We start from the raw sequence: 24,316 nt of genomic DNA, 5'->3' as shown, positions 1-24,316 counted from the left end.
AAAATACATTAATTCAACATACTTGGAAGCAGAATGTGGCGATGGAGGTAAAAAAGTTCCGGTTCATCGACTCATCTGCAACTGGTCCAGTCCAAACCGGGCGGTTCATAGTAACGAACCGCCTAAACCGGCGTATTAGGCGGTGAAATAGAAAATTGGTTGAAGAAGAAGGTATAGAAAGATAAAGCAAGAGCTAGATGCTGCTAAGAACACCAATCCATATATAGTTCGAACAGCCATGGAAGATTCTAGAAGAAAGTGGATTTGATCTGAGAGAGATATTTTGAGATTTGGATTAGATCTGGAAGGAAAGAGTACAAGAGTGGGGAAGTTAAGAGTTTCTTAAATAGTGGTTGTAAAAGTTTCCTCATTTGAAAATTTGAATATGGAAAAGCAATAAAATAAGGGGAAAATGGATAAGGATATAGCCAATAATAATTTGAAAAAAGGTTATTTTATAATGATGGGGTTGCTAAAAGCAAGTGGTGCGCTTTAATTAGAGAAAGTAATGGGAATGTCACGCTGCTAAAGATAAATTTTAATTTAGATACATGGGAAGTAAATTTTAATTTAGATACTCGAATTAATAATTGTTTTAATAAAGAATTTAGACACATGATAAAGTGTTTTTATTAGATACTTTTAGTTGAAATTTTGAAAAAACTTTTGTCTATGATCTCAAGTGTTTGTTACGTAAATAGTTAACTACTTTAAATATGTTACCTCCTTTAATTATACGAATTAGCCTCAATAAGGCGTAAAACTCCAGGTTTAGGTTCCAATTGAGGTTAATGCCTATAATTAGAGGAGATGACTATTTTATATGGTTAATTTAAGTATTTAACTACCTATAGACGCTTAAGAACAGGCCAAAAGATTTTCCAACAATTAAACTGAAAGCGTCTAATATAAATATTTTATCATGTGTTACGTAGTGAATTGAAACAAATTACAATTCGACTGTCTAAATAAAATTTTACTGACAAATTTTAAAAATTATTATATTTAGGTGTAAAACACTTAAATAAAATTTTACTGACAAATTTTAAAAATTATTGATGTATTTAAGCCTAGTTTTAAAAATATATTTAGGTGTAAAGACTCCTACTAATAGAGATATCAACGACCTTTATTAGCCTTTGTACTTTTGATATGATTCGATTCTTTAGTTCAAACATTCCCTTGAAGTTATTCCATGTCAAACAAATTGAGCATTTATCGTAGATTAACTAATTTGATGTTGTTATCAATCGATCACAATCATTTATTTTTTGTTTCCTATCAAACAGTTTGAGAATTATAATTAACCTTTATCGTTCGTTTGAATTCATGTTTTTGATAATCATATAAAGTAATATTCCAAATTTATTAATTCTCCTTTTTTTTTTTTTTTTTTTAAGGAATCCATGTATGTTAGCATGACTCAACCGTCACGTCTACCGAAAGTAAGGGAGAGACTAATTTGGAGTCACTTCACACGTGTCAACGTGAGGATAACGCACGGAGTTTAGTGGCCGCAAGAATTGGATATCACTCGCTCCTAATCTTTTTGGCTTTTCTTTCTTTTTAGCTTTTGTCTGTAAATGAAGGGGGGAAAAAAAATAATCCCGTGCTCAAAGCATTTCAAATTAGCAGGATTCGAGAAAAGACTATACTCCAAAATGTTTGATGTAGACAATATTCTAATGCAAACATTTGTTTACTCCAAAATATTTGATATAGTATGTGGACAATATATATAATTTGCAAACATTAATATTTATTGATATTGGTGATTAAGCTATATATATATATATATAGTTTATAAATCGAAAACTACGGTCAGGACTTAAGTCAAATAATTATTACATTACATTGCCAGATATTTTTTATAGGTTTTGGCTCTACACGAAGGAAGTGTTAGTTATACTCCGTCTGGTTGCTGCTTTTCTACGCTACGTTTATGGACCAACGTGATCTTGGTATTATTATAACATTTAAAGTGCTAATATCTTTATCCCAAAGTTTCGTGTCTATACGTGTGTTTCTTTTTATTGCTTTTTAGAATTTGAAATGCCTAACATCACATGAATGGACAAGGGTGGCGTGGACTGACAGAGGCAAAGAACATAGGCTTTAAACTTATATGAATTTACTAAACAATTTTACATTATACCTTGACACGAAGGAAGTGTTAGTTACGCTGGTCTCATATATTTTATGGACCAACGTGATCTTGGTATTATTATAACATTTAAAGTGCTAATATCTTTATCCCAAAGTTTCGTGTCTCTACGTTGTTTCTTTTTATTGGATAAAGTAAATCACATGAATGGACAAGGGTTGGACTGACAGAGAAAGAATATAGGCTTTTGGCTCCAGAAAAAAATTTCGAAACAGGTATAGAAAAAACAAGAGTGAAAAACTCTGTTGATTTTTTATTTTTTATTTTTTTAAAGAAGGATAAAGCATTGACATTAGAGATAACCAAAGTAAAAAAAGAACAACAACAGTAGTAAAATAGAGGTATACAATAATACTAACACAATAATAGTGAAATTGATAAGGAAAATAGAGGAATACAACAACACTAACACAATAGCAGTGAGACTGATAAGGGGATGGGGAAGCAAATAAAGTGTTCCAAACTAGAGCCAAGCTTACCCACGCAAAAAAGAGACAACTCTCAACTACCTACTAATCTTATTCTACCATAATCCTCGATCCACTCTCTCCTATCTAGTGTCCTGTCTTCGGTGAGCTGAAGAGTCATGTCCTGTCTAATCACCGATCCTCATATATTTCTCAGCCTACCTCTACCTCTCCTTAAATGTCTTATCATCGTCAATCTCTTCAATCTCTCACACCTCATCACCGGGCATCCGCGCTTCTCCTTCTTCAAATGTCCGAACCATTTCATATAAAGTGCCTGGTTAAGAAGGACGGTGTGCACAATCCCACCCCCTTCTCAAATTTTTTTGTGAAAAATATTTTTTAGTAGGTTGTTCCTTTATATGATTTAAAGTATTAAAACAATTTTTCTTGATTGTGATGTTACCAACTTAGTAATAATTTTTATCATTAAAAAGGTGATTTATAGTTCTAAGTATGTAACTTCTACCTTTAAGATTTTAATTGATTTCTGAACTATTGCATACTTTGGCCCAAAAATTAATTGTTTTCTTTTAGATAAAAAAGAGAGAAATTTAAACATCACTTTATTGTTGCGTGAGTATTATTTAAAGGTCCCTTATTTAAATAAAAATTTCCCACTTTTATGCACATCATCGATCTGTCAAAGGACACTCGATAGTCCCACTACTTTCATTTAAGAATTGAAATACTTTTTCTTGATGTTATATGTTCTTAGCTGAAAGAGAAGATTCTGATCGAATCGTTCGACTTGGAAACACTGAATTCTACCGAACGATGAACCAGTAATCGGATTCGCCACTAAAAGGAATGGACTAATGTATTGCCCTATAGTTGTGGTCGAAGGACTTCACAAATCTAGAGTTTGCACGCGCGAATTCATGATTTAAACTTGACTGCAGCTTCACTTTTAAGAGTTTATTCTTTGTACTTTTAAACATTTGTTCCAATTTTTTATTTTTTTTTATTTTTATTTTTTACATATTAACTCATGTTCTGCTTCTAAAAAATACTAGATCTGCCCTTAACTAGAAGGGTCAGTCTCCAGCTTCCAATGCGTGCGTGGATATTGTCATAGATGATGCATGGTGGACAAGAAAATTGGGCTGTTGATAATATTATTCCTGGAGGAGTGGGAAATTGGTGGGTCGGCAAATGAATTTAATGTCCCATAAGCACAAATTTTCATGAGGAATATTGCGTATGTAGAGAAGCAGTTGGAAGTTCAAGATATTACTCCTATATGATTTGAATAGGTGGACAGAAATAACTTCGTATATACTACTCCCTCCGTTCATTTTCACTTGTCCTATATTGACTTTTTTAATTTATCCTCGACACTCTCCTTAAAGAGTCATCAATAGAATAGTAATTTTACTATATGAAATTAATCAAACATATTTTAAAAGTTGTGCAAACACTAATAATTTCTTGAAGTTTCTAACCCAATAATTAATAATAAGAGTAAAATAGGAATCAGATGGTAAATTGTCTCTTAGTTTTCCGAATTAGACAAGTAAAATTGATAACTATTTTTAGTATAAAGAACTAAAAAAATGGATGGAGAGAAAGTGTTTCCACATCGTGATTTCACCGAAAGATGTCATTAAGCCGAATATGTTAACAAGTAAAAATGGAAGGAGTGAGTAATAGCTTATCTAATTTATCCTTTCGCCTTTGCTCTAACATCTGAAATTAGCAATACGGAGTAGTAGATGTCTTAGCTATTTTTTGTTTTTGTTTTTGGTGTGGACTTAGTCAATTTTCCCAAACATCAATAAGATTAGCTTATTTGAGGGTACACTTGAATTTAAGGCTAATAAATAATGCCTTTGAGTTGAATTTGAAGAGAAAATAGTTTCATTCATAAAACAATTACTCCTAGAAATTAGATAAACAAGAGGCTAGCAGTCTAACTGAATGAGTTTTCACTGCTCATTTGGCTCCTATCTGTGATACCAAATGCCAATACAGTATGCTTTTATGTAACCTTGCTAACATCAAAGGGTCCATAGCTCAGTGGTAGAGCATTTGACTGCAGATCAAGAGGTCACCGGTTCGAACCCGGTTGGGCCCTTTAATATTTACATCTTTTTCTTTCTTATTTTTCTGGGGAAACTCTGGTGGGTCTTTTGCGGGTATTCATTTTATACTTTTTGTTTAGAATTAATTCCCACCTTTTACTAACAAAATTTGCATGGCCTTGTAATTGCAGTAGAGTAACTCATGCAAAATTAAGTCTTAGGATTCTTTTTAAACATTCGAGGCTAATTATAATTTAGGTTGGACGATGAGGAACTAAATAATTATCAGATGTGCCCTCACAATGGCCAACTCTAACCCCCATTTCCAAACCAATTTTCGTGCTCACTGTTTTAATCTGGTTATGGATCAATGTTTCTTTTATGAGTGTGGTGTTTAGGTGTTGTGCATACGTATTTTGACTATTTTATTGAGTATCAATTGCTTCTTAATTTTCATAGTTCTCTTTCCACGTTATTGACCGCGCAGACATCTTTCGAAGGCTTGATTAACGATCATGTCACAAAGAAGATTTGCTTGTAACTCTTACAAGATCATTTAAGTGCTTTATATGTCGTCAATACATAAAATTTAAACTAATTAAGGTATCACATGATCTATATACACAAACGGTATAGTAAATTCTTTTCACACAATTGAATATAACTTCCGACTTTTATGCACAATTGAGTATTATTTAAAGGTCCCTTATTTAAATAAAAATTTCCCACTTTTATGCACATCATCGATCTGTCAAAGGACACTCGATAGTCCCACTACTTTCATTTAAGAATTGAAATATTTTTTCTTGATGGTATATGTTCTTAGCTGAAAGAGAAGATTCTGATCAAATCGTTCGACTTGGAAACACTGAATTCTACCGAACGATGAACCAGTAATCGGATTCGCCACTAAAAGGAATGGACTAATGTATTGCCCTATAGTTGTGGTCGAAGGTGACTTCACAAATCTAGAGTCTTTGCCATGGTGAATTCATGATTTAAACTTGATGAGTTCACTTTTAAGAGTTTATTCTTTGTACTTTTAAACATTTGTTCCAATTTTTTTTATTTATTTTTATTTTTAGTTTTTACATATTAACTCATGTTCTGCTTCTAAAAAATACTAGATCTGCCTTTAACTAGAAGGGTCAGTCTCCAGCTTCCAATGCGTGCGTGGATATTGTCATAGATGATGCATGGTGGACAAGAAAATTGGGCTGTTGATGATATTATTCCCGGAGGAGTGGGAAATTGGTGGGTCGGCAAATGAATTTAATGTCCCATAAGCACAAATTTTCATGAGGAATATTGCGTATGTAGAGAAGCAGTTGGAAGTTCAAGATATTACTCCTACATGATTTGAATAGGTGGACAGAAATAACTTCGTATATACTACTCCCTCCGTTCATTTTCACTTGTCCTATATAGACTTTTTTTCCTTGACACTCTCCTTAAAGAGTCATCAATAGAATAGTAATTTTACTATATGAAATCAATCAAACATATTTTAAAAGTTGTGCAAACATTAATAATTTCTTAAAGTTTCTAACCCAATAATTAATAATAAGAGTAAAATAGGAATCAGATGGTAAATTATCTCTAGTTTTCCGAATTAGACAAGTAAAATTGGATAACTATTTTTAGTATAAAGAACTCAAAAAAAATGGATGGAGTATAAAGAAGCCCCACATTGTGGGATTTCACTGAGTATGTTGTTATTGTAGTAATATAAAGAACAAGTAAAAATGGAAGGAGTGAGTAATAGCTTATCTAATTTATCCTTTCGCCTTTGCTCTAACATCTGAAATTAGCAATACGGATCTTATCTACGTATATCCAGTGTCTATCCGAACTCCCCCCTCCCACTATTTATATAAGGCCAAATTTTTATTTTATGTGTATATATTTAATATTGAACCCCTCAACACAAACGAAAGGCACACCAGCTCAAGAGGGGTCATGTTGCACGTTGCACACGGGTTCAAACCCCGCACCCGCTTTTTAAATATTTTTCTTCGAACATATTTCAATTTTTAAACTAAACGAGTGAGTCTCCACACCTTTCTTTTTTTTTTTTCTTTTTTTTTTTTGCTCAGTTCTGTCTGTTGATTTAGCCATTGCTGGCTGTCGACCTTGTCCTTTCCTTAACGTCAATCGTCTCTCTGGTCTCCATTCATGGCTTCTTCGGTAAGCTTTTAGTTCCCTCCTTTCTCCATTTTTTTAAATTTTTTTTTATCTTTTCTAAAATTCTATATATTTGCTTTATTGCTTACCTTCTTCATAGTTCATACCCCACTTATGAGAATAAAATACTGGGTATTTTGTTGTTGTTGTTGTAATTTTGTATATTTGCTATAAAGTTTAGCTCGATTGCTTCAAATTGCCTGGAGTGACTGAGAATTGATCAGTTGCAAAATTTTCTCTCTTCTTTTTTTAGATTATACCCATGAAGTATTTTTTGTATTTGGAGATATGATAGTTGAAAATGTCATTCTACTAATCAGTTAATCATTTTGGGAAATATTATAAATGACTCAGTTTAGTTTCATGTATAATTAATTAGTGTACTGTGTAGAGATTAGAATTCTTGCTGTGTTTAAATAAATTATTTTAGGAAGAATAGTTTTTTTAGGAAGAAGGAACTAAGTGAGTAAAATTGTCTACATAACTGTTTAATTCTTTTAAGTTCTAACAAAATTCTTACTTTTGCGATTCGGTCTCAACGTTCGGAAGAAGTATTTTACCAAAGTACCGAAATCAAGTGTAGCTTCTTCTAGCCAACCTAACCAGAAGCAAATGCCAACCATTCGTAAGTACCATTACCTTTCTTCTCAAGAATTTGATTTGAGTACTTTAAATTATGATCCTAGTGAAAGAACCCAATCTTGGACTATCATCCAAACCATCGTGATGTTATTAGAAGAGCATACCTTATTAATGGTCCTTGTCAACCTCGGTTGCTTCAGATAGTATCCCGAAAGAATATTTCCGATCAATGTGCCGCTTTTAATTTCGAATGGTTTGATGATGTATATCATGATTGGTTGGAGTATAGTGTTAGTAAAGATGCGGCCTATTGTTTGTATTGTTATCTATTTAAAGGCTACAACACCAATCAAGGTGGGGGTGAAATATTTTCAATCGTTGGGTTTAAAAGTTGCGTAAAAAGAAGAATCTGGAAAACATATTGGTCTACCGAATGACCCCATACGTCAAAAAAAAGAAATGTCAAGATTTATTGTCCACAACGCTATTCATTTTGCACTTGAGATGCAATTTAGTCAATTTAAGCATGCGTATTTGTCCGACTAAGTGCTTCCGTTGATGTAGTAAGACTTCTTATAACTCAAGGATTGGCATTTCGAGGTCATGAAATCTAAATCATCACTTAGTAGGGGTAATTTTTTTTCAAATTCTCTCATGGTATGCAAAAAGTGTGATAATATTCGTGATTATGTACCGGAACATGCTCCTCAAAATGATCAAATGACTTCTCCAATGATTCAAAAAGATATTGTGAGTGCTTGTAAGATAGAAACAATTAAAGCTATTCTTGAGGAATTAAATGGTGACTACTTTTCTTTACTAGTTGATGAGTCTTTTGATGTGTCACGCAAGGAGCAAATGGCTATTGTCTTACGATATATTGATAGAAATGGATTTGTGATGAGCGGCTTCTTGACATTGTTCATGTTCAAGATACTAGTGCTTTATCTCTAAAGAGGGCAATTGTTAATTTACTTGCTCAACATTCTTTAAGTCTATCATATGTGCGTGGACAATGTTACGATGGGGCAAGCAATATGCAAGGTGAGATCAATGGCCTTAAAATGTTGATTAGAAAGAAAGTAGATCACCCATTCCATTCATTGTTTTGCTCATCAACTTCAACTAACTCTTGTTGCGATCTCGAAAAAATGTATTGAAGTGGGAAAACTTGTAGTGTTGGTTTCAAATATTTTGAATGTATTGGGATCTTCTTTTAAGCGTATGGATGAATTTTGAGATTCTCAAAAAGAAAGAATTCAAGAGGGCATTAGATTCAAAGTAGCTTACAACCCGTAGGGGTCAATCAAGAACTTGGTCTTCAAGAGTTTGTGATCCGCGTTGGGGATCTCATTTTAAATCTTTCAACAATTTTATTCTTATGTTTGGCTCTATTCTTAATGTTCTTGAATCACTTGTTCTTGATGCACGATTATCAGATGAAAGAGCCAAGGCAATGGGATATCTCAAGCTTGTCGAATCGAGGCATTCATGTTGCATTTGATGAGTGATGTTTTAGCAATCACAAATGAGCTTAATAAATGCTTACAAAAAAAGAGCAAGATTTGACAAATGCCATGTTACTTGTTGAAGTAGCAAAAATAAGGTTGCAAGCGTATAGGGATGAAGAATGGGATTCTCTTATTGCTAGGGTGTCTTTGTTTTGTATCAAGCACGAAATTTTGGTACCTAACTTTGAGGAGCCATATGTTAGCTCTTTAAGATCACGAAGGAGACTTGGTGACAATAAAGTCTCTCATCATTATCGTGTTGAGGTATTTTGCAATATTATTGATTGGCAACTTCAAGAACTTAAAGATCGTTTTGGCGAAGCAACGACTGATTTGCTTCATGGAATTTCTTGTTTGAATCCAATTGACTCGTTTTCAAGTTTTGACATCAGGAAAATAATGAAAATGGCTAAATTATATCCTGATGACTTTAATGAATTCAATATGGGTTCTCTTGAGAATCAACTTCCAAGTTACATTATTGATGTTCGTGATGTTGATGAAAGGTTTTCCAATCTAAATGGGCTTTGTGATCTTTCGAAAATTATCCTCTTGTATTCCGCTTAGTGAAACTTGCTTGTTTCACGCCAGTTAACGTATTTGAAAGAGCTTTTTCAACAATGAAGTTTATCAAGAATGACTTGCGGAGTCAAATGAGTGATGATTTTTTTAGCGGTTGTTTGGTGCCTTAGCTAGAAAAAGATGTATTTGATAATGTTTCTAATGATGCTATTATTAAGACATTTTAAGATATGAAACCTCGTAGAGTACAATTGTAAAACTCCATGGTTCTTGCTTGTGTAGTCTAACTTAGTTTCTTTGTTTTTGCTTCAAAAGCTCCCAAGCTTTTACTTTTGTAATATGGCATCTTCAAGTTGCCTTTGTTAATGGAAACTTCTTACTTTATTAGCTTTTGCTTAGTTTATTATCTTTATTGTGGCATTTTATTATGATATTTTTCTTCATCATGAGCGGAGGTGGCTTCACCCAGCTTCGAGGTTTATGTACGCCTCAAGCAGGCCTTTGACAACACTATTCTAGCTTCGAGCATGATTTTTAGTATTGTTTCAGGCAAGAGATGCTTGATTTATTATATAGGAATTAGTTCCTATGTGTAGTTCTGCTTTGATTTCTAACAATTTGCTACATTGATGACATTGTCTCGGATATAGAAGCTCTTCCGAACCATTTACGGAGAAGTATGCCTTACGTACATTTAGATAAAAGTCTCATAAGTATTACTTATATTCCAAATTTTATATATTATTGACTATTAAGGTTCTCTCTATGCAAGTCGCCGCTTTCCCGACTTTCCATTGCTATGTGCTTCGTTAAGTATACTTTATGTATTTAAGTTATTCCTGATCCGACCCGCTCATTTGCCAACACAAGCGTGCTTATTTTATTTTTTGAACCCCCTGAATGGAAATCCTGCCTCCGCCACTGAATAGGGAGTAATAGATGCCTTAGATATTTTTTGTTTTTGTTTTTGGTGTAGACGAAAGTTAGTCAATTTTCCCAAACATCAATAAGATTAGCTTATTTGAGGGTACACTTGAATTTAAGGCTAATACATAATGCTTTTGACTTGAATTTGAAGAGAAAATAGTTTCATTCATAAAACAATTACTCCTAGTAATTAGTGGAGTACTAGATAAACAAGCGGCTAGCAGTCTAACTGAATGAGTTTTCACTGCTCATTTGGCTCCTATCTTCAATGTCTAGGAAAGTGAAACTGTGAAACCAAATGCAAATACAATAAGAGTTTTATGTAAACTTGCCCACGTCAAAGGGTCCATAGCTCAGTGGTAGAGCATTTGACTGCAGATCAAGAGGTCACCGGTTCGAACCCGGTTGGGCCCTTAATATTTACATCTTTTTTTTTTTTTTTTTTTTTTTTTTTTTTCTGGGAAACTTTCTTATTTTCCTGGGGAAACTCTGGTGGTCTTTTACGGTTATTCATTTTATACTTTTTTTTTTAGAATTAATTCCCACCTTTTACTAACAAAATTTGCATGGCCTTGTAATTACAGTAGAGTAACTCATGCAAAATTAAGTCTTAGAATTCTTTTTAAACATTCGAGGCTAATTATAAGTGAGTTAGGGGGCACGATGTGGAACTAAATAATTATGAGATGTGGCCTCACAATGGCCAACTCTAATCCCCATTTCCAAACCAATTTTCGTGCTCACCTTTTTAATCTGGTTATGGATCAATGTTTTTTTTCATGAGTGTGGTGTTTAGGTGTTGTGCGTACGTATTTTGACTATTTTATTGAGTATCAATTGCTTCTTAATTCTCATAGTTCTCTTTCCACGTTATTGACCGCGCTAGGCACATCTTTGGGTGTTGATTAATGATTGTCACAAAGAAAGATTTGCTTGTAACTCTTACTACAAGATCATGTAAGTGCTTTATATGTCGTCAATACATAAAATTTAAACTAATTAAGGTATTACATGATCTATATACACAAACGGTATTGTAAATTCTTTTCACACAATTGAATATAACTTCATCGATCATAGTAAATTATTTACCATTTCTCATGTAACCATTTAATGCTTAATATAGGATGTTACTTGCAATACTTTTTAAAGTATATAACTTGATTTTAAATACATGTAGCTTAAGAAACCAGTGGCGGGACCATGCCCTGAAGGGGATTAATTGAATCCCCTTCTTCAATTTTGCATCCCTCTAATATAAGAGAAACATAAGTTCTAACGTTCATTTGTGGTATTTTTGAATATTTAAAATTCTCTTATCAGAATTTCTGATTTCGTCCCAATAAGGAACTTATATTTCTAGATGGATATAAGAGTTTCGACCTATTTCTAGACAATTAAGAAAATGAATAGGTAAAGTTTTGACACATGTAATAAATTTGTTGAACCTATAGCTTAAATGAAGAAAGCTTTATTACTAGCCATGTATATGTAGTAACAACAGGTTGAAAACTCTTAACAAACACCTCGACCTATAACATACACTTGCCTTGCAAAAAGGCCATTCACCTTTAGACAATCTATTTTCTAGGATCACCAAGTAAACTTCTCATTTCTCCTACATATAAATTCAACCCTTGTTAAAGCATTTCAGCTCTCCCTCATAATAATAACACCATTATCATTTTTCCCTTTTCTTGATCCTTTGTGATCAATTAAAAAAAAAAAAAAAAAAAAAAAAAGGGAAAAAAGAAAGAAAAAGAAAACCAAAAAAATGGCTTTCCACAACCAAATCTTGCTCTTCATTTCCCTTTCATTTCTTGTTTTTCAATTCAACATTGCTACCTCCACCCCTGTTTCCTACATATCTTCATCACCAAATGGCTCACCATCATCATCACCATCACCTTCACCATCATCCTCACAAAATCTTGAAATTCCAAATGGTGAAAAAGTTTCATTAGGAAACAAAGATTCTGTCAACCATTATGTTGACAAACTTATGGAAACCACTGTTTCTAAAACTGAACAATTTATCGACAACGTTGTTGAGAAGCGCTTGTCTGATCCAGCATCTGATGCATTCGGTAAAGATTGTCTATTGGTGTGCAAAGAGGTGTATGAAAATGCTGTCTATGCAATGAAAAAGACAATTGACGATGTTGACAGAGGATTTTATTACAGTGCCAATGTGGACCTTAGTGCCTTGTCTACTGACTTAGATACTTGCATGGATTGTGTTAAGGAAATTTATGGTGAAGATCCAGAGTTCATCAAGTTTGATAAGTGGGCTGAACAAGTTACTAATGATGCCATGGAAAAGATTGTGGGCTTTAGCAGTTAAAAAAATACAGATTTAACTTATGTGCATCGACAAAATTAACAAAATTACGTATACACTATTAGTATGTTTTGATTCGTTGTAACATTCACTTTTTTTGAATGATTATTTGTAATTACATTTTGGTGATCTAATAGTGTAAAAGTTATGTCGTCGGTGCATAAAGGTTAAACTCAACCGTAAGACTAATAATGAAGGTGGTTTGGACGCAATTTATAATATGATAACCTGGCTAATGTAATTTTAATTAGTGTTCTCTTTTTGGTAACCTGTTGGATTTTGTAATTAAGGGGAAAGATTTGGTCATGACTCTTGGGCTAATAACAGATTGGCAACGATTTTGCTGTATTTCTTCTATCTCAATATGCTCCTTTTTCAGTTTTGTTTTAGAATTTTTCTTCTTTGATAAAATTCTTAGATATATGTTTTTAGCATTTTGAATTTAAAAACTGCTGGTAGCTAGAGCACAATTTACACGTCAAACATTCAAACAGTGGATCTTATTACGCCAATGTATAATGTAAAGAACGATTCAACGTATATGCGCCTATATTGTTTTCAAGTTACTAATCGTATTTTATATATATAGTAATCTATTTACATTGTTTAAGCAACCCGATATGGACAACCAATTTATAGAAGATAAAGTCATTTTGTTTTATTACATATACATTTATGTTAATTTATTGTTATATTTTAAATTTGATTTATCACATAGCTATGGTGAATTTATGTGACTTTTGTAACCACCGGTTGCGAATATATTAATTTAAGGTGCTGAAACTAAATAAATCTTACCACAAGTGAAATTTTTCTAATATATCGTTCAAGTCTACTTATAGTACCTTCTTTTTTCGCCTTTGCTCAAGTAGAACCAAGTTCTGACACCGATTAATTTAATCTTATGTGAATTTTCCATCTGGATGAAAAGTTTAGTCAATATTCTCTTTTTTTCGTTGTAAAGGACCTATTGCGTTGAGCCGTTGACATTTAATTCTTGTTTTCTATATCTTTGAATATGGAGATGATAAATAGAATTCCAATAAGACGATCTAATTAATGTCTTTGAAGATTAAAGTACTAATTAGTTTATAAGTTTAAACCTAAGCTGTCCTTTTAAAATGTCTAAAATTTCACCAATAATAGCAAAAACAGCACAACTTGCACCTTCAAATGTGACTTTCCGCTAAATCTTTTTTCATATTTTCCCCCAAATCTAACGGACAGAATTTATCAAATATTAGACGGAGCCGAAAAGTGCTCACTTTTGACAAACTTAAAGGACCAAAACTGCTCAAATACATATTTTAGGAACTACTTTAAACCTATCCCCAAAGTTGAGAGACTATTTTCATTTTTTTTTTTTGGTCGAAGTAATTAACACTTCATGAGGTGTTTGTTTTAACGTTTATTAGACACATCGAAACTTACATCACATAGAATGAAACATAATTAATTAATTTGCTTCAACGTTGTGCGGGTGGCTGGGTGTTTATGGGGCCAAGAAACTCTATTATCCCATAATAAACGACCGTTGTTAAATGAATGTTAATACGCACCTGGAATTCTATATTTACGCACAGCCAATATACCTCTAATTAAATGAATGTTAATATACACCTGAAAATCTATATTTACGCATAGCCAATAAACCTCTAATTGCTCATTTTACGTATAAATACACCCCCTATGAATCTTCATTACTTCACATCTTTCTTTTCCCCATTGTCTTTTCTTTAATCTTCTTTTATTACTAAATAAAAAAGAAAGACAATGGCCATTTATAACCAAATTTTACTTGTCTTTATCATTTCTTTATTCCTCACAACCCTTCCCTCTAATGCATACAATAATTACCCTAAACCATCAAAATCCCATGGACCTGCCCCTTCTCCACCACATCAGCCATCCCCTCCCTCGCCCTCGTCCTCGTCATCGTCCTCATCCTCATTCTCCTCGTCAGCCTCAGCCTCATTATCGTCTTCCCTATCTGGCTCTGTAGGCTCTAAGAAAACCTTTGAGAGTACGAAAAACATTCCTAGTGTCTCAACTGGGGATGTTTCTGTATATGTCAAAGCCATCATGGACGCAACGATGTCCAAGACGGACTCATTCATCGCCAATGTCATTGAAAAGCGTTTGAAAGATCCAAAAACGGATGTTTACGCGAAAGATTGTCTCGAGACATGCAAATCTGTGTACCAAGATGCAGTTGATGCCATGAAGAGGACTGAAGAAGATGTCAAAGCAAAAAATTATTACAAAGCCAATGTGGATGTTAGTGCAATGTCAACAGATATTGATACTTGCAATGAATGTGCTGCTACTATATATGGAGAAGACAGTGAGTTCAAGAAATTTGACAATTGGGCACAAGGGGTTTATAGTGATTGCCTTGATAAGATCACTAGCCAAAGCAATTAAATTGGTAATTGACATAAATATTTCAAGAGCTTGTTATCAATTAACTTTATTAATGGGTAACAAGTTCTATACATTGTTGTATGGGTTGTGATCATGGAAAGATTTGGTGATGAAATCTTGTAACCTACACATTTGGAATGAAGGAACACTACTTAATAGTGTTTGATCTTTTAATGTGCTATTTTCAATCCGTGTTTTTTTTCCTTCCTTTTTTGCGCTTGTCTCGAGCAAATCGAATTTCCACATGCTTTGATATCAATCGTGTTTGCGAAAAATTCATTTTCCCGGTGAAAAATAACCAGAATTTCTCCCAAAAAATAATTGAAATTGCACGTGTTAATGTTTGTCAACATGAGATGAACACTCGACATACTTTAGTTATTTATTGCGTTAAAAGATAGGAGTAACAGAGTTAATATCTCAGAACCCCTTAATTATCGAGTCCGGAGCCTTAATTAAACCAAAAGGGGACTACCTTTTCATTACATGTGGGTATAACGTGGATCAGTTATACCCCAAATTTTTTTTTTCAACGAGAAAATCACAAAAAAAAAAAAAAAAAAAAAAAATTAAAAGGTATAACGTGGACTGATCCACGTTATACAAATAATTTTGTATAACGTGGATCAGTTGACGTTTTACAAATATATGTTGTAAAACGTGGACTGATCCACGTTATACAAAATTATTTGTATAACGTATCCACGTTATACCATTAATATATATATATATTTCTCCCCAACGTTTACAAAATATTTTGTAAGACGTTGTCTCTATTTAAATCATACTGGGCACAGTGTTTTTAATAAAAAAATTTATTGATTTTTTTAAAGCATATAGTTAATTTCAGTGATTAACTGAAATAAATATTTTAACACATGCAATAATTAAATATGTGTTATATATGCGAACATAAATAAAAAAAATTTGGCAAATTTTTTTTGTGCAACACTTAGTGTGTGTTTTCATACTTTGACCAACGATTAGTCGTGTGTCAAGACTCCGAAACGTCAATATTTTATATAGAACACGATATTTTTTTTGCGTACAATAATGTAGGCTCAATCAAGGATACGTATACGTTCGGATCGTCATTTTAAAATGCACTAGTTGTAAAGTGTATCAGGAGATAAACTATATGGTGCTTTGCGCTTGGATTTTTATGCGGGTTTTTTTTTGAACTTGCGTATTTTTCGAGATCTATGCGGACAAACGGCCGCATTAAGCCGATTTTTAAAAAAACACCTTTTATCCCATTCGATTTCAATTTTCCCCCAAATTGGCTGAAATTTTCTTTTATTTACTTATAAGATGATGATACGCAATAGATTTCAACGTAAAAATCCGGGGTAATGTAGTTGAATGTCAATTTCACTTCTTTTCAATTTTTGAAAATAAAGCGACTAATTTTCTCGACATATAAAGTTGACTAAAATAACCTTACGGTAAACACACAAGTTTTTTCAAACAAAACTTACTTCGGCACCTTTTCAACCCCTAAAATGACGATAGTATCCTTGATGTATTGAGCCTACATTATTGTAAAAAAAATATCGTGTTCTATATAAAATATTGACGTTTCGTGAGTTTGACACACGACTAATCGTTGGTCAAAGTATGAAAACACACACTAATCGTTGCACAAAAAAATTTGCCAAATTTTTTTTTATTTATGTTCGCATATATATACACATATTTAATTATTGCGTGTGTTAACATATTTATTTCGATTAATCACCGAAATTAACTATATGCTTTAAAAAAATCAATAAATTTTTTTATTAAAAACACACAGTATGATTTAAATAGAGACAACGTCTTACAAAATATTTTGTAAAACGTTGGGGAGAAATATATATATATATATATATTAATGGTATAACGTGGATTGCTCCAAGTTATACAAATAATTTTGTATAACGTGGATCAGTCCACGTTATACCTTTTAATTTTATTTAATTTTTAATTTTTGCTGTGATTTTTCGACAATTTGAAAAAAAAAATTTGGGGTATAACGTGGACTGATCCACGTTATACCCGTTTTGGTATGTAATGAAAAGGCAGTCCCCTTTTAGTTTATACCGTGTATTTTTATGCCCTTTAAGCTCCGAACTCCTTAATTATCTATGTGTTGTCAGTTCAATATTAAAATTATGGAGTGTTATTGTCACTTCCTAAACTACAATATTTCCTATCTAGATAATCCTGCAGTGCTAAGTGGCACGAATAGTGATTTCACCTTTTTTATAGTGTGTGAGAGCTAAAAAATAGGTCAAAAATGCATCTATATATGTGTGCATTTTACATTTATTTTTCTAAAATTAACTTTTTATTTTTTCTTTCTTCTGGTAAATTCTATTAAAAAGACATAACTGGTAACGCGCACAACATTTATTTTAAGTATATTTTAATATTCAGACTTGTCAATTGAATTTATTACTATTGAGTAAATTTTGTTTCAATTTTCAATTCACTTTATTATTATTGATTACTTTTTTTACTTTAACAATATGAACTTTCAACAGAATTTGCTGTTATAAAAGAAATGTTGGATTGGAAGAAGAAAAAAAGAAATCAATAAATTTAGATAAGCCAAGAAGAAAGAATAAAAAAGAAAAAATTGTTTTACGCTTTAATGTATGACTTTTAATTTTTTGGGTTAAGTTTTAAGTATAACTATTATTTAGAGTTTTATCTTTTCATTGATTTTACGGTGAAATTCAACCTTAATTTTTTTTTTAATCTTATATTACTACTATTATTTTAAGTTTATGAGTTTCAATTAACTTACTGTTATTAACAACAACTAATAAAGATTTGAAGAAGAAAAAGATGAACAAGAATAGAAGAAATAACAAATAAAAAAAATGTAAAATGCCACGTGATTGTTTTTTTAGTCTATTTTCGAGCTCCCACACACTATAAAGTCAGTGCGACCATTTTCCATGTCACATGGCACGAGTATTTTTTAGATAGAAAATGTAATTGTTCATGGGATAACAGCAGTACCTTATAGTTTACGTATTATATTAATTAAACGTGATAATTTAGGAGAAAATGAGATCTCTTGGCCTCTTACAATTTGAATAGAAGAAAATATCTTTTTCAGATCTCTTTATGTGTTTTTTTTCAAATCTCTTTATGTGTTTTTTTTCAAATCTCTTATGTATAAAAAATAAAAATTTCTTGTAAAAAGGTCATAAAACTAAAAAAGAAGTTGTTAATTTAGGGAGATTTGAGGTATCAAGATAATACTGTGACTTTACTTCTACTCAACGTTTGCTCACACTTCTTCGGTCAGTGGCTGAAGCGCATGCGACGTGGCTTTTTGGTGGTTTTTTTTTTTTTTTTTTTTTTTTTTTACAAAAATGGTAGATAAAAGTCTACCAAAATGGGATTTCCATGCAAGTTTGGAGGTAAAGTTAAGTTATAAACTACTACTATAACTTACGTAGTAAACATACATGTAATCCGGAAGAATTGTCCAAACGTAAAATCAGAATTATTGATACGATCCTTTTTCACAGAAAAGAGAAATATGGTATTCCAATAGAAGCAGAAATGATGTGGATTATTCAAGAATCAACTTAAAGATGATACCGCAAACTACAAAGACTACCATGCAGTAATTTGTCACAATCTCATTGTGAATTCGGAAACATACAAGAAATGACAGCAACAACTGTCAAAGAGTACAACTATTGTAACTAATGTAAATCTTTATACTACAAATGATAAAGCCATCTTCACGGGTTTAGATGGTTATACATCGATTATCAATGAAGAAGAAAGAGACAAAGAACGGGCAAGGGAGACGCAGAAGCCACCCGCGAGGATTGATTCATATTTGCTATAGTTTGTATTTTGTGTTTATTCTGGATGAACTGGTCAAAGGAGTACTGGTTTTTCAGAGTTCAACTGAGACGACAATCTAAAAGAACCAGGTTGCAGAGTCACCTGCTGCAGCACCGTGCAGCCATGTCTGATGTACGTGAGTCCAAGTGAGCCCATCTGCAACAGTCTTATTCTGCGAACAAAGGGGAGATTATAACAGGTTTGAACTGTGATTTTTACATGGAAAAATCTTTTCCGTCTGCAGTGTTGAACTATTACCTTTGAACTTAATAGGACTGTAGTTATGCAACATCGCCTGTCTTCACCTGCAGGAATTAGCAACTTGTCAGATGAAAAGTGAAAACGATAACAGAGTTATGAGAACGAAAATGTAGGTGTGCATGACTTGTCCTACTTGCAGCAAATTGGTTACTTATGATAGGCCCAAATTTCCATCAGAGACTTAACATTTAAGTGCATTGATTGTAGGTATAGGCAAGCAGATAACAAATGGGGCTGTTAAGCTACTATGCTTATCCAATACTGACCATTAACAGCCTTATGAAAGGAGTATATCTGGATCAACATCACACTACAAGAACTCCTCTCATTTCCCCTATGAAGCAGGAAGTCACATGATATTTCACCTAAACTTGACTACCTACCAAGCAGACAGGAAAATTGGGGAGCCTTTTCAGTGGTAATACTATTCTGTTCAGACTTTTAAAAAAAAATAACCATGGTATCCGGGCCAGTTTGTGCACCTCGACTAATTCTACGGGTACCTGCTAGGTTGCCGCCTCCCACCAGCACAGGTACCCGGTACAAATAACCCAGTCTTTTTGTCTCTATTAGGATTGAACCTACCTGTTTAAACTTTCTTAGCAGACCAAAGCTGTATAGGCACTGTAATCCAATGATTAGGGGCCCAAATATCACGACTTGAGCATCTAAACCTCAGACAGGCTCATGAAAAGAGCTATTGACTCATTACTATACTCCACTCTCTTAGTCCAACTACCAATGTTCAGAGCTGAAGCTTGAAGTGGTCTTGTAGGGACAGAATTTAGTAATGAGGTTGGAATTATTATGTGAAAGGCCCCGTCTGGGAAAAGCATGTGATAGACTATTAAAAGGGAAGAGAAATACAGTTGAGAGCAAAATGAAAAACCAGCTCTTGAGTAAAAGATACTCACCAGAGAGCTCCCATTTCTTGAAACTCACTAACCATGAGTCTGAACCAACCTGTGCAGGTAAAACTTGATCGACCCAAATACGATATTGTTTCCCCTGTTTGTCGCCATGACATGTTCTGAATGAAGTTACACATTCCTGAAGGGATTTCTCAACACCAGATGGGTGGACAAAAGTACCAGATGGTCTCTGCAGCAACAGAAGAGTAAGCAAATAAGGATTTCCAGCCACAACCAGAAACAGGAGGATCAAGGAAGCGGGAGAGAGAGAGTGCATGGAGCGTATAGGATATCAATTCTTTTTAATTGAGCATATGATACTACTACTTTAGTTTGTTACTTCAAAATTCATACATGTAGATACCACAAATAAAATTATACAGGCTTCTCTTTATGGTGGTGGAGAGAGTTCCGCGACACAAGGAGGTTAGCTCAATTAGAAGCTATACTTAAGAGGCACAAAAAAGTGCCTATGTTCTGTCCAGACTTGGCGGAAAGAACTTTAGAATCCACAGTCAAATTCATAAACAAAATACACATCATTACTGACAAGACAATGAAATTAGAGTAGGTATAGTAATAAACATACACAGACTGCTTTCAGGTTGGACAGATAATGCTCAGAATGCTCAATTTCTCCACGCCTCCATTTCTCGAAAAACAGGTAAAATTTGACAACTTCATAGGCGGGAACAAAGTTGTCCATCTTGCAATCTGACAAATCCATAACATCTCTTGGGGAAGTACTTGGACCGAGGTTGAAATGACCAATGGCTTGAATGATACCAGCAGCACACCTCTCTGATGCATGAATTACTTTGGGATTATTTTTTGCATTTGCAGCATGCCACTGCAATAATTCCTCCTGTGCATTAGCTACCTGCAAAGTGACTGTAAATTTTCAGAGTGCTGAGAACATATTACCAGATTATGAAAAAGATATGTTGGAGAATAGCTGAACCACCAACCATTACACCATACACATCTGGGATACTGAATAGCTCAGCGTCATTCCCAGAGTCACCGCAGGCAAGGGTGTTGTTTGGTAATTTGCCCTCACTCTTCAATTTCTTAAGCAGATATGCAAGTGCTTGTCCTTTGCCCGCACCTTGTGGTAATATATCTAGATCCATCCCTCCACTGTAAATTATTTTGACATCCAGCTGATAATCACAACAGACAGAAAAAATGAGATAAAAAAGAAATGCCTTCATCTTGCTATATAAACAAAAACATATTGATGCCAAAATCTGAATTACAAAATTTATATCATACCCCATGTTCTTCGAAGCGCTTGGAAAGAGTTTTCATTATATCTTGTGCTTTCTCTTTCTGAACATAGAAACTGACCTTGTGTGGTCGCTGCTCTGTTTCTGACTACATGGATCAAAAGAAGTTGCTTTTATAGACATCAATTGCTCAAGTTATGTTTCAGCTTACAAACTATGTTTAAAACCATACCTGAATTTCAAGTTCTAGAATTCAATTTAAGCTTGGTAAATGAAACTGAAGTAACAAATGATCTGATGCCAACTCATAAATGTACCTGTAGACTGAGTTCAGGAAACTTGCTTGTCTCCTCTGTTACTATCTTTCTATCCCACTTGTTATTTAGAAAAGTTTCCCAACCATCATCAGGCACCATAGAGTTACCGTATGTTATTTCAGTTCCCACAGACATAATAGTAATATCTGGGGTTAGCATGGGCTTTTCTTTCCTCAACTCCTTGTAAAGTGTAGGTGATCTCCCAGTTGAGAACACTAACAAAGAATTATCACGATAATTGGCCTCCCATAAAGCATTGAACCTAAGCAGAGAAAGGTTCTCGGAATCATGATGATCTACCTGTAAAGCAAGGTCTTATGTAAGGTACAGCAGCATATGCAGGAGAAATGAAAACTATGACAAACCCACCATTGTATGGTCAAGATCTGAGACTATCATGAGACGTGCAGGACTGGTTAGCCGATCCATTGTTGATGTAAATTGGCTTCAACCTGAAAAAAGATGAAAAAATAAAGGACAGAAAGATGAAGATTAAATATGGCAGCAATACTGGCCTATCTTGGAACATGCAATGATATGCAAAACATAGAACAATAAAAGGCAGCAATATAAGATTAAATAATATCCTCCAGGATAATAGAGACACATTTTCTTAATGGATTCTAGTTTTATCATATTTCAGATAGCATTGACGAAAGCAAGATCAAGAGCTTGCCAATGAATTATCCATAAAACAAAAGAACTTAGAGAGTGAAAAGTTTCCTGGAGCCAGTAGTAGTCCCTAGTATATCTAGCAAATGCATGAACTCTATCCATCAAGTTTTAACTAAACATATTCCACACACAAAGATGGCCACCAATTAGAAGACGAGAGTTAGAGAGAAACAACTATCTCTGCTGAATTTGATATATTAAAGGTTTTAGACCAGTTTCACGAAAACTCATATAGCTAAAAAAAACACTTCATTTATCTGTCTCTTTCACACTTGTCTTGTTCACTTATCATTAGTTTGAACAAAAATAACTCAGTAATTCCAGCCTTCGCTTCTATTTTTCATCTGGCATCTTCAGTGTCCAACTTTAAAACTTTTTTAACCCCACAAAGTAGGCAATGAGCAAAAAAGATTCAAACTTTCCACACCTAACTCGAAACTACACTATGATGCAGGCGTATAGGCGATCAGCTATCCATTTCTAACCATAAAAACCTAAAAAATTGGGGGCGAATGGATGATTGCATTTCGACATCCATAACTCAAATCAATTCAAGATAAATATTACTTGAACAAGCTTGAATTGGCAAATATTCAGCAGGTTCACGAAAAGTCAAGTTTGGATCTTTTACCCAAAACTTGAAAATATGAGCACTTACAAAAAATTTAAGGCTAAAGTTTGGTATACCCCTAAATTTTGAAACCCAAATACATGATCAAGAAATAAATGGAAACCCCAAAACTACAATTTCTCATTGCGAAGCCATTTCTTGGATTACTACCCCTAAGCAAAATATGAGTAAATTCAATAGCAACTCATCAAGTCTTTATGAATCATAGAAGTCCCACGAAAAGGGATGTGAGATCAATCAAATTATGAATTTTTACCCAAAGGAACCAAAGAAAATCCAAATCAACTCGACCCAACACCAAAATTCAAGTTCTTGATAAAATGTTCCAAATCAATCAAGTTCATTCTCACATCTTCCTCTGTATACACAAAATTTATACAGACAGAATCAGATTCTATTCAGAATCGAATTCTTACTAGAAATCCCACAAAACCCAATCAAGATTGAACAGATAAAGCTGGATTCTCAATGCTCAAGAAAATCTAGTACAAAACACATATGGTGTATCACACCTGAGATTTGAACATATAACCTAAAATAATTTTGAACACCCTTTTGCCACTCCACTCTAACAGAGGAATTCAACAGTTTATATATATAAAATATATTTAAAAAAATAAACTAACTTTTTTTTCTCTATTTGCACGGTTTAATTTTTAAAGAATACAGAATAGTCGACATACACACAAACTAATACTAAAAAGATGTTACCTGAAATGGGATTTGGCTGATAGAATTTGGAGAGTGAGAGCAAAAAATGCCAAATATTTTTAGCGTAAGAGATGGCAAATAGGCAAAGAGACAGTCATTTGCGTAGAGCCATGTGGATCCAATTTGTTTGGCGCTTCTTTTGTAAGCACAAATGGGATCATATTATTTTTATTCCTAGCCGAACAATCTTTTTTTCTAAAAAATAATAAAATGACCTCAGATAAAACAAAAAGGAAAAAAGAAAGGGGAATATGCTACCTAATAATGTATAATGCCTTTTTGTTTCTCACCAACTTGTATTGAATAGGGGTGGGCGTTCGGTTCTTCAGTTCGGTTTTATCAAACTTCGATTTAGTTATTTCGGTTTCAATTTTTTGAAGGTGAACACCGAACACCGAACCAAACTAGTTCGGTTCGGTTCTTTCGGTTTTGATTTTTTCAATTCGGTTTTTTTGATATGATATTAGAAGCGATTCCATTTACACTAATTCATATTCTCAAAAGCAACAAAACATAAAACTAACAAATTAAAATCAAACAAACAAAACGGATACTCAAGAAATCGTAAAACCATAACTAT

At 33.4% G+C, this 24,316-nt stretch overlaps 4 protein-coding genes and 2 non-coding genes across 8 annotated transcripts; 5 read left to right on the top strand and 1 right to left on the bottom strand.

Moving 5' to 3' along the window:
- Positions 1-4,636: 4,636 nt before the first annotated feature.
- TRNAC-GCA (transfer RNA cysteine (anticodon GCA)) lies at positions 4,637-4,708 on the top strand. Its single transcript has one exon. It is a non-coding gene; the product is annotated as a tRNA-Cys (tRNA).
- A 4,254-nt stretch (positions 4,709-8,962) lies between these two features.
- Positions 8,963-9,499, top strand: LOC132050778 (uncharacterized). Its single transcript, XM_059442139.1, has one exon. It carries the CDS (start codon positions 8,963-8,965, stop codon positions 9,497-9,499), a length of 537 nt encoding a protein of 178 aa, XP_059298122.1.
- A 1,224-nt stretch (positions 9,500-10,723) lies between these two features.
- Positions 10,724-10,795, top strand: TRNAC-GCA (transfer RNA cysteine (anticodon GCA)). Its single transcript has one exon. It is a non-coding gene; the product is annotated as a tRNA-Cys (tRNA).
- A 1,360-nt stretch (positions 10,796-12,155) lies between these two features.
- LOC132050777 (uncharacterized) lies at positions 12,156-12,725 on the top strand. The gene has a single exon (XM_059442138.1). It carries the CDS (start codon positions 12,156-12,158, stop codon positions 12,723-12,725), a length of 570 nt encoding a protein of 189 aa, XP_059298121.1.
- A 1,698-nt stretch (positions 12,726-14,423) lies between these two features.
- On the top strand, positions 14,424-15,327 carry LOC132050848 (uncharacterized). The gene has a single exon (XM_059442194.1). The coding sequence runs from the start codon at positions 14,496-14,498 to the stop codon at positions 15,144-15,146; it is 651 nt and encodes a 216-aa protein (XP_059298177.1). The 5' UTR covers positions 14,424-14,495; the 3' UTR covers positions 15,147-15,327.
- Positions 15,328-18,698: 3,371 nt separating this feature from the next.
- On the bottom strand, positions 18,699-23,892 carry LOC132049391 (sucrose-phosphatase 2). Of its 3 annotated transcripts, none has more exons than XM_059440161.1 (9): positions 23,737-23,892; positions 22,089-22,171; positions 21,720-22,019; positions 21,449-21,550; positions 21,142-21,336; positions 20,763-21,053; positions 20,177-20,363; positions 19,260-19,306; positions 18,699-19,173 (listed from the first exon to the last, which is right to left on the bottom strand). In XM_059440161.1, the coding sequence occupies exons 2-9, from the start codon at positions 22,146-22,148 to the stop codon at positions 19,078-19,080; spliced, it is 1,278 nt and encodes a 425-aa protein (XP_059296144.1). In that variant the 5' UTR covers positions 22,149-22,171; positions 23,737-23,892; the 3' UTR covers positions 18,699-19,077. The 3 variants fall into 3 exon arrangements, with proteins under 3 accessions (XP_059296144.1, XP_059296146.1, XP_059296145.1); XM_059440163.1 differs by lacking the exon at positions 23,737-23,892 and adding an exon at positions 23,538-23,562; XM_059440162.1 differs by lacking the exon at positions 23,737-23,892 and adding an exon at positions 23,442-23,512.
- Between the last annotated feature and the right edge of the window lie 424 nt (positions 23,893-24,316).

Source organism: Lycium ferocissimum, chromosome 3 (assembly GCF_029784015.1).
Source record: "Lycium ferocissimum isolate CSIRO_LF1 chromosome 3, AGI_CSIRO_Lferr_CH_V1, whole genome shotgun sequence".
In the NCBI taxonomy this organism is placed as follows: Eukaryota; Viridiplantae; Streptophyta; class Magnoliopsida; order Solanales; family Solanaceae; genus Lycium; species Lycium ferocissimum.
This window is presented reverse-complemented; position numbering and strand designations above follow the sequence as displayed.

What these genes read in the sequence shown, in the direction of transcription:
- LOC132050778 (XM_059442139.1), top strand. Translation starts at nt 8,963, where the DNA reads ATGCTTACAAAAAAAGAGCAAGATTTGACAAATGCCATGTTACTTGTT.
- LOC132050777 (XM_059442138.1), top strand. Translation starts at nt 12,156, where the DNA reads ATGGCTTTCCACAACCAAATCTTGCTCTTCATTTCCCTTTCATTTCTT.
- LOC132050848 (XM_059442194.1), top strand. Translation starts at nt 14,496, where the DNA reads ATGGCCATTTATAACCAAATTTTACTTGTCTTTATCATTTCTTTATTC.
- LOC132049391 (XM_059440161.1), bottom strand. Translation starts at nt 22,148, where the DNA reads ATGGATCGGCTAACCAGTCCTGCACGTCTCATGATAGTCTCAGATCTT. An exon ending in AGCGCTTCGAAGAACATGGG is followed by an intron (nt 21,337 to 21,448) that starts GTATGATATAAA and finishes TGTGATTATCAG; the next exon opens with CTGGATGTCAAAATAATTTA. An exon ending in CCAACCTGAAAGCAGTCTGT is followed by an intron (nt 20,364 to 20,762) that starts GTATGTTTATTA and finishes CTGTTGCTGCAG; the next exon opens with AGACCATCTGGTACTTTTGT.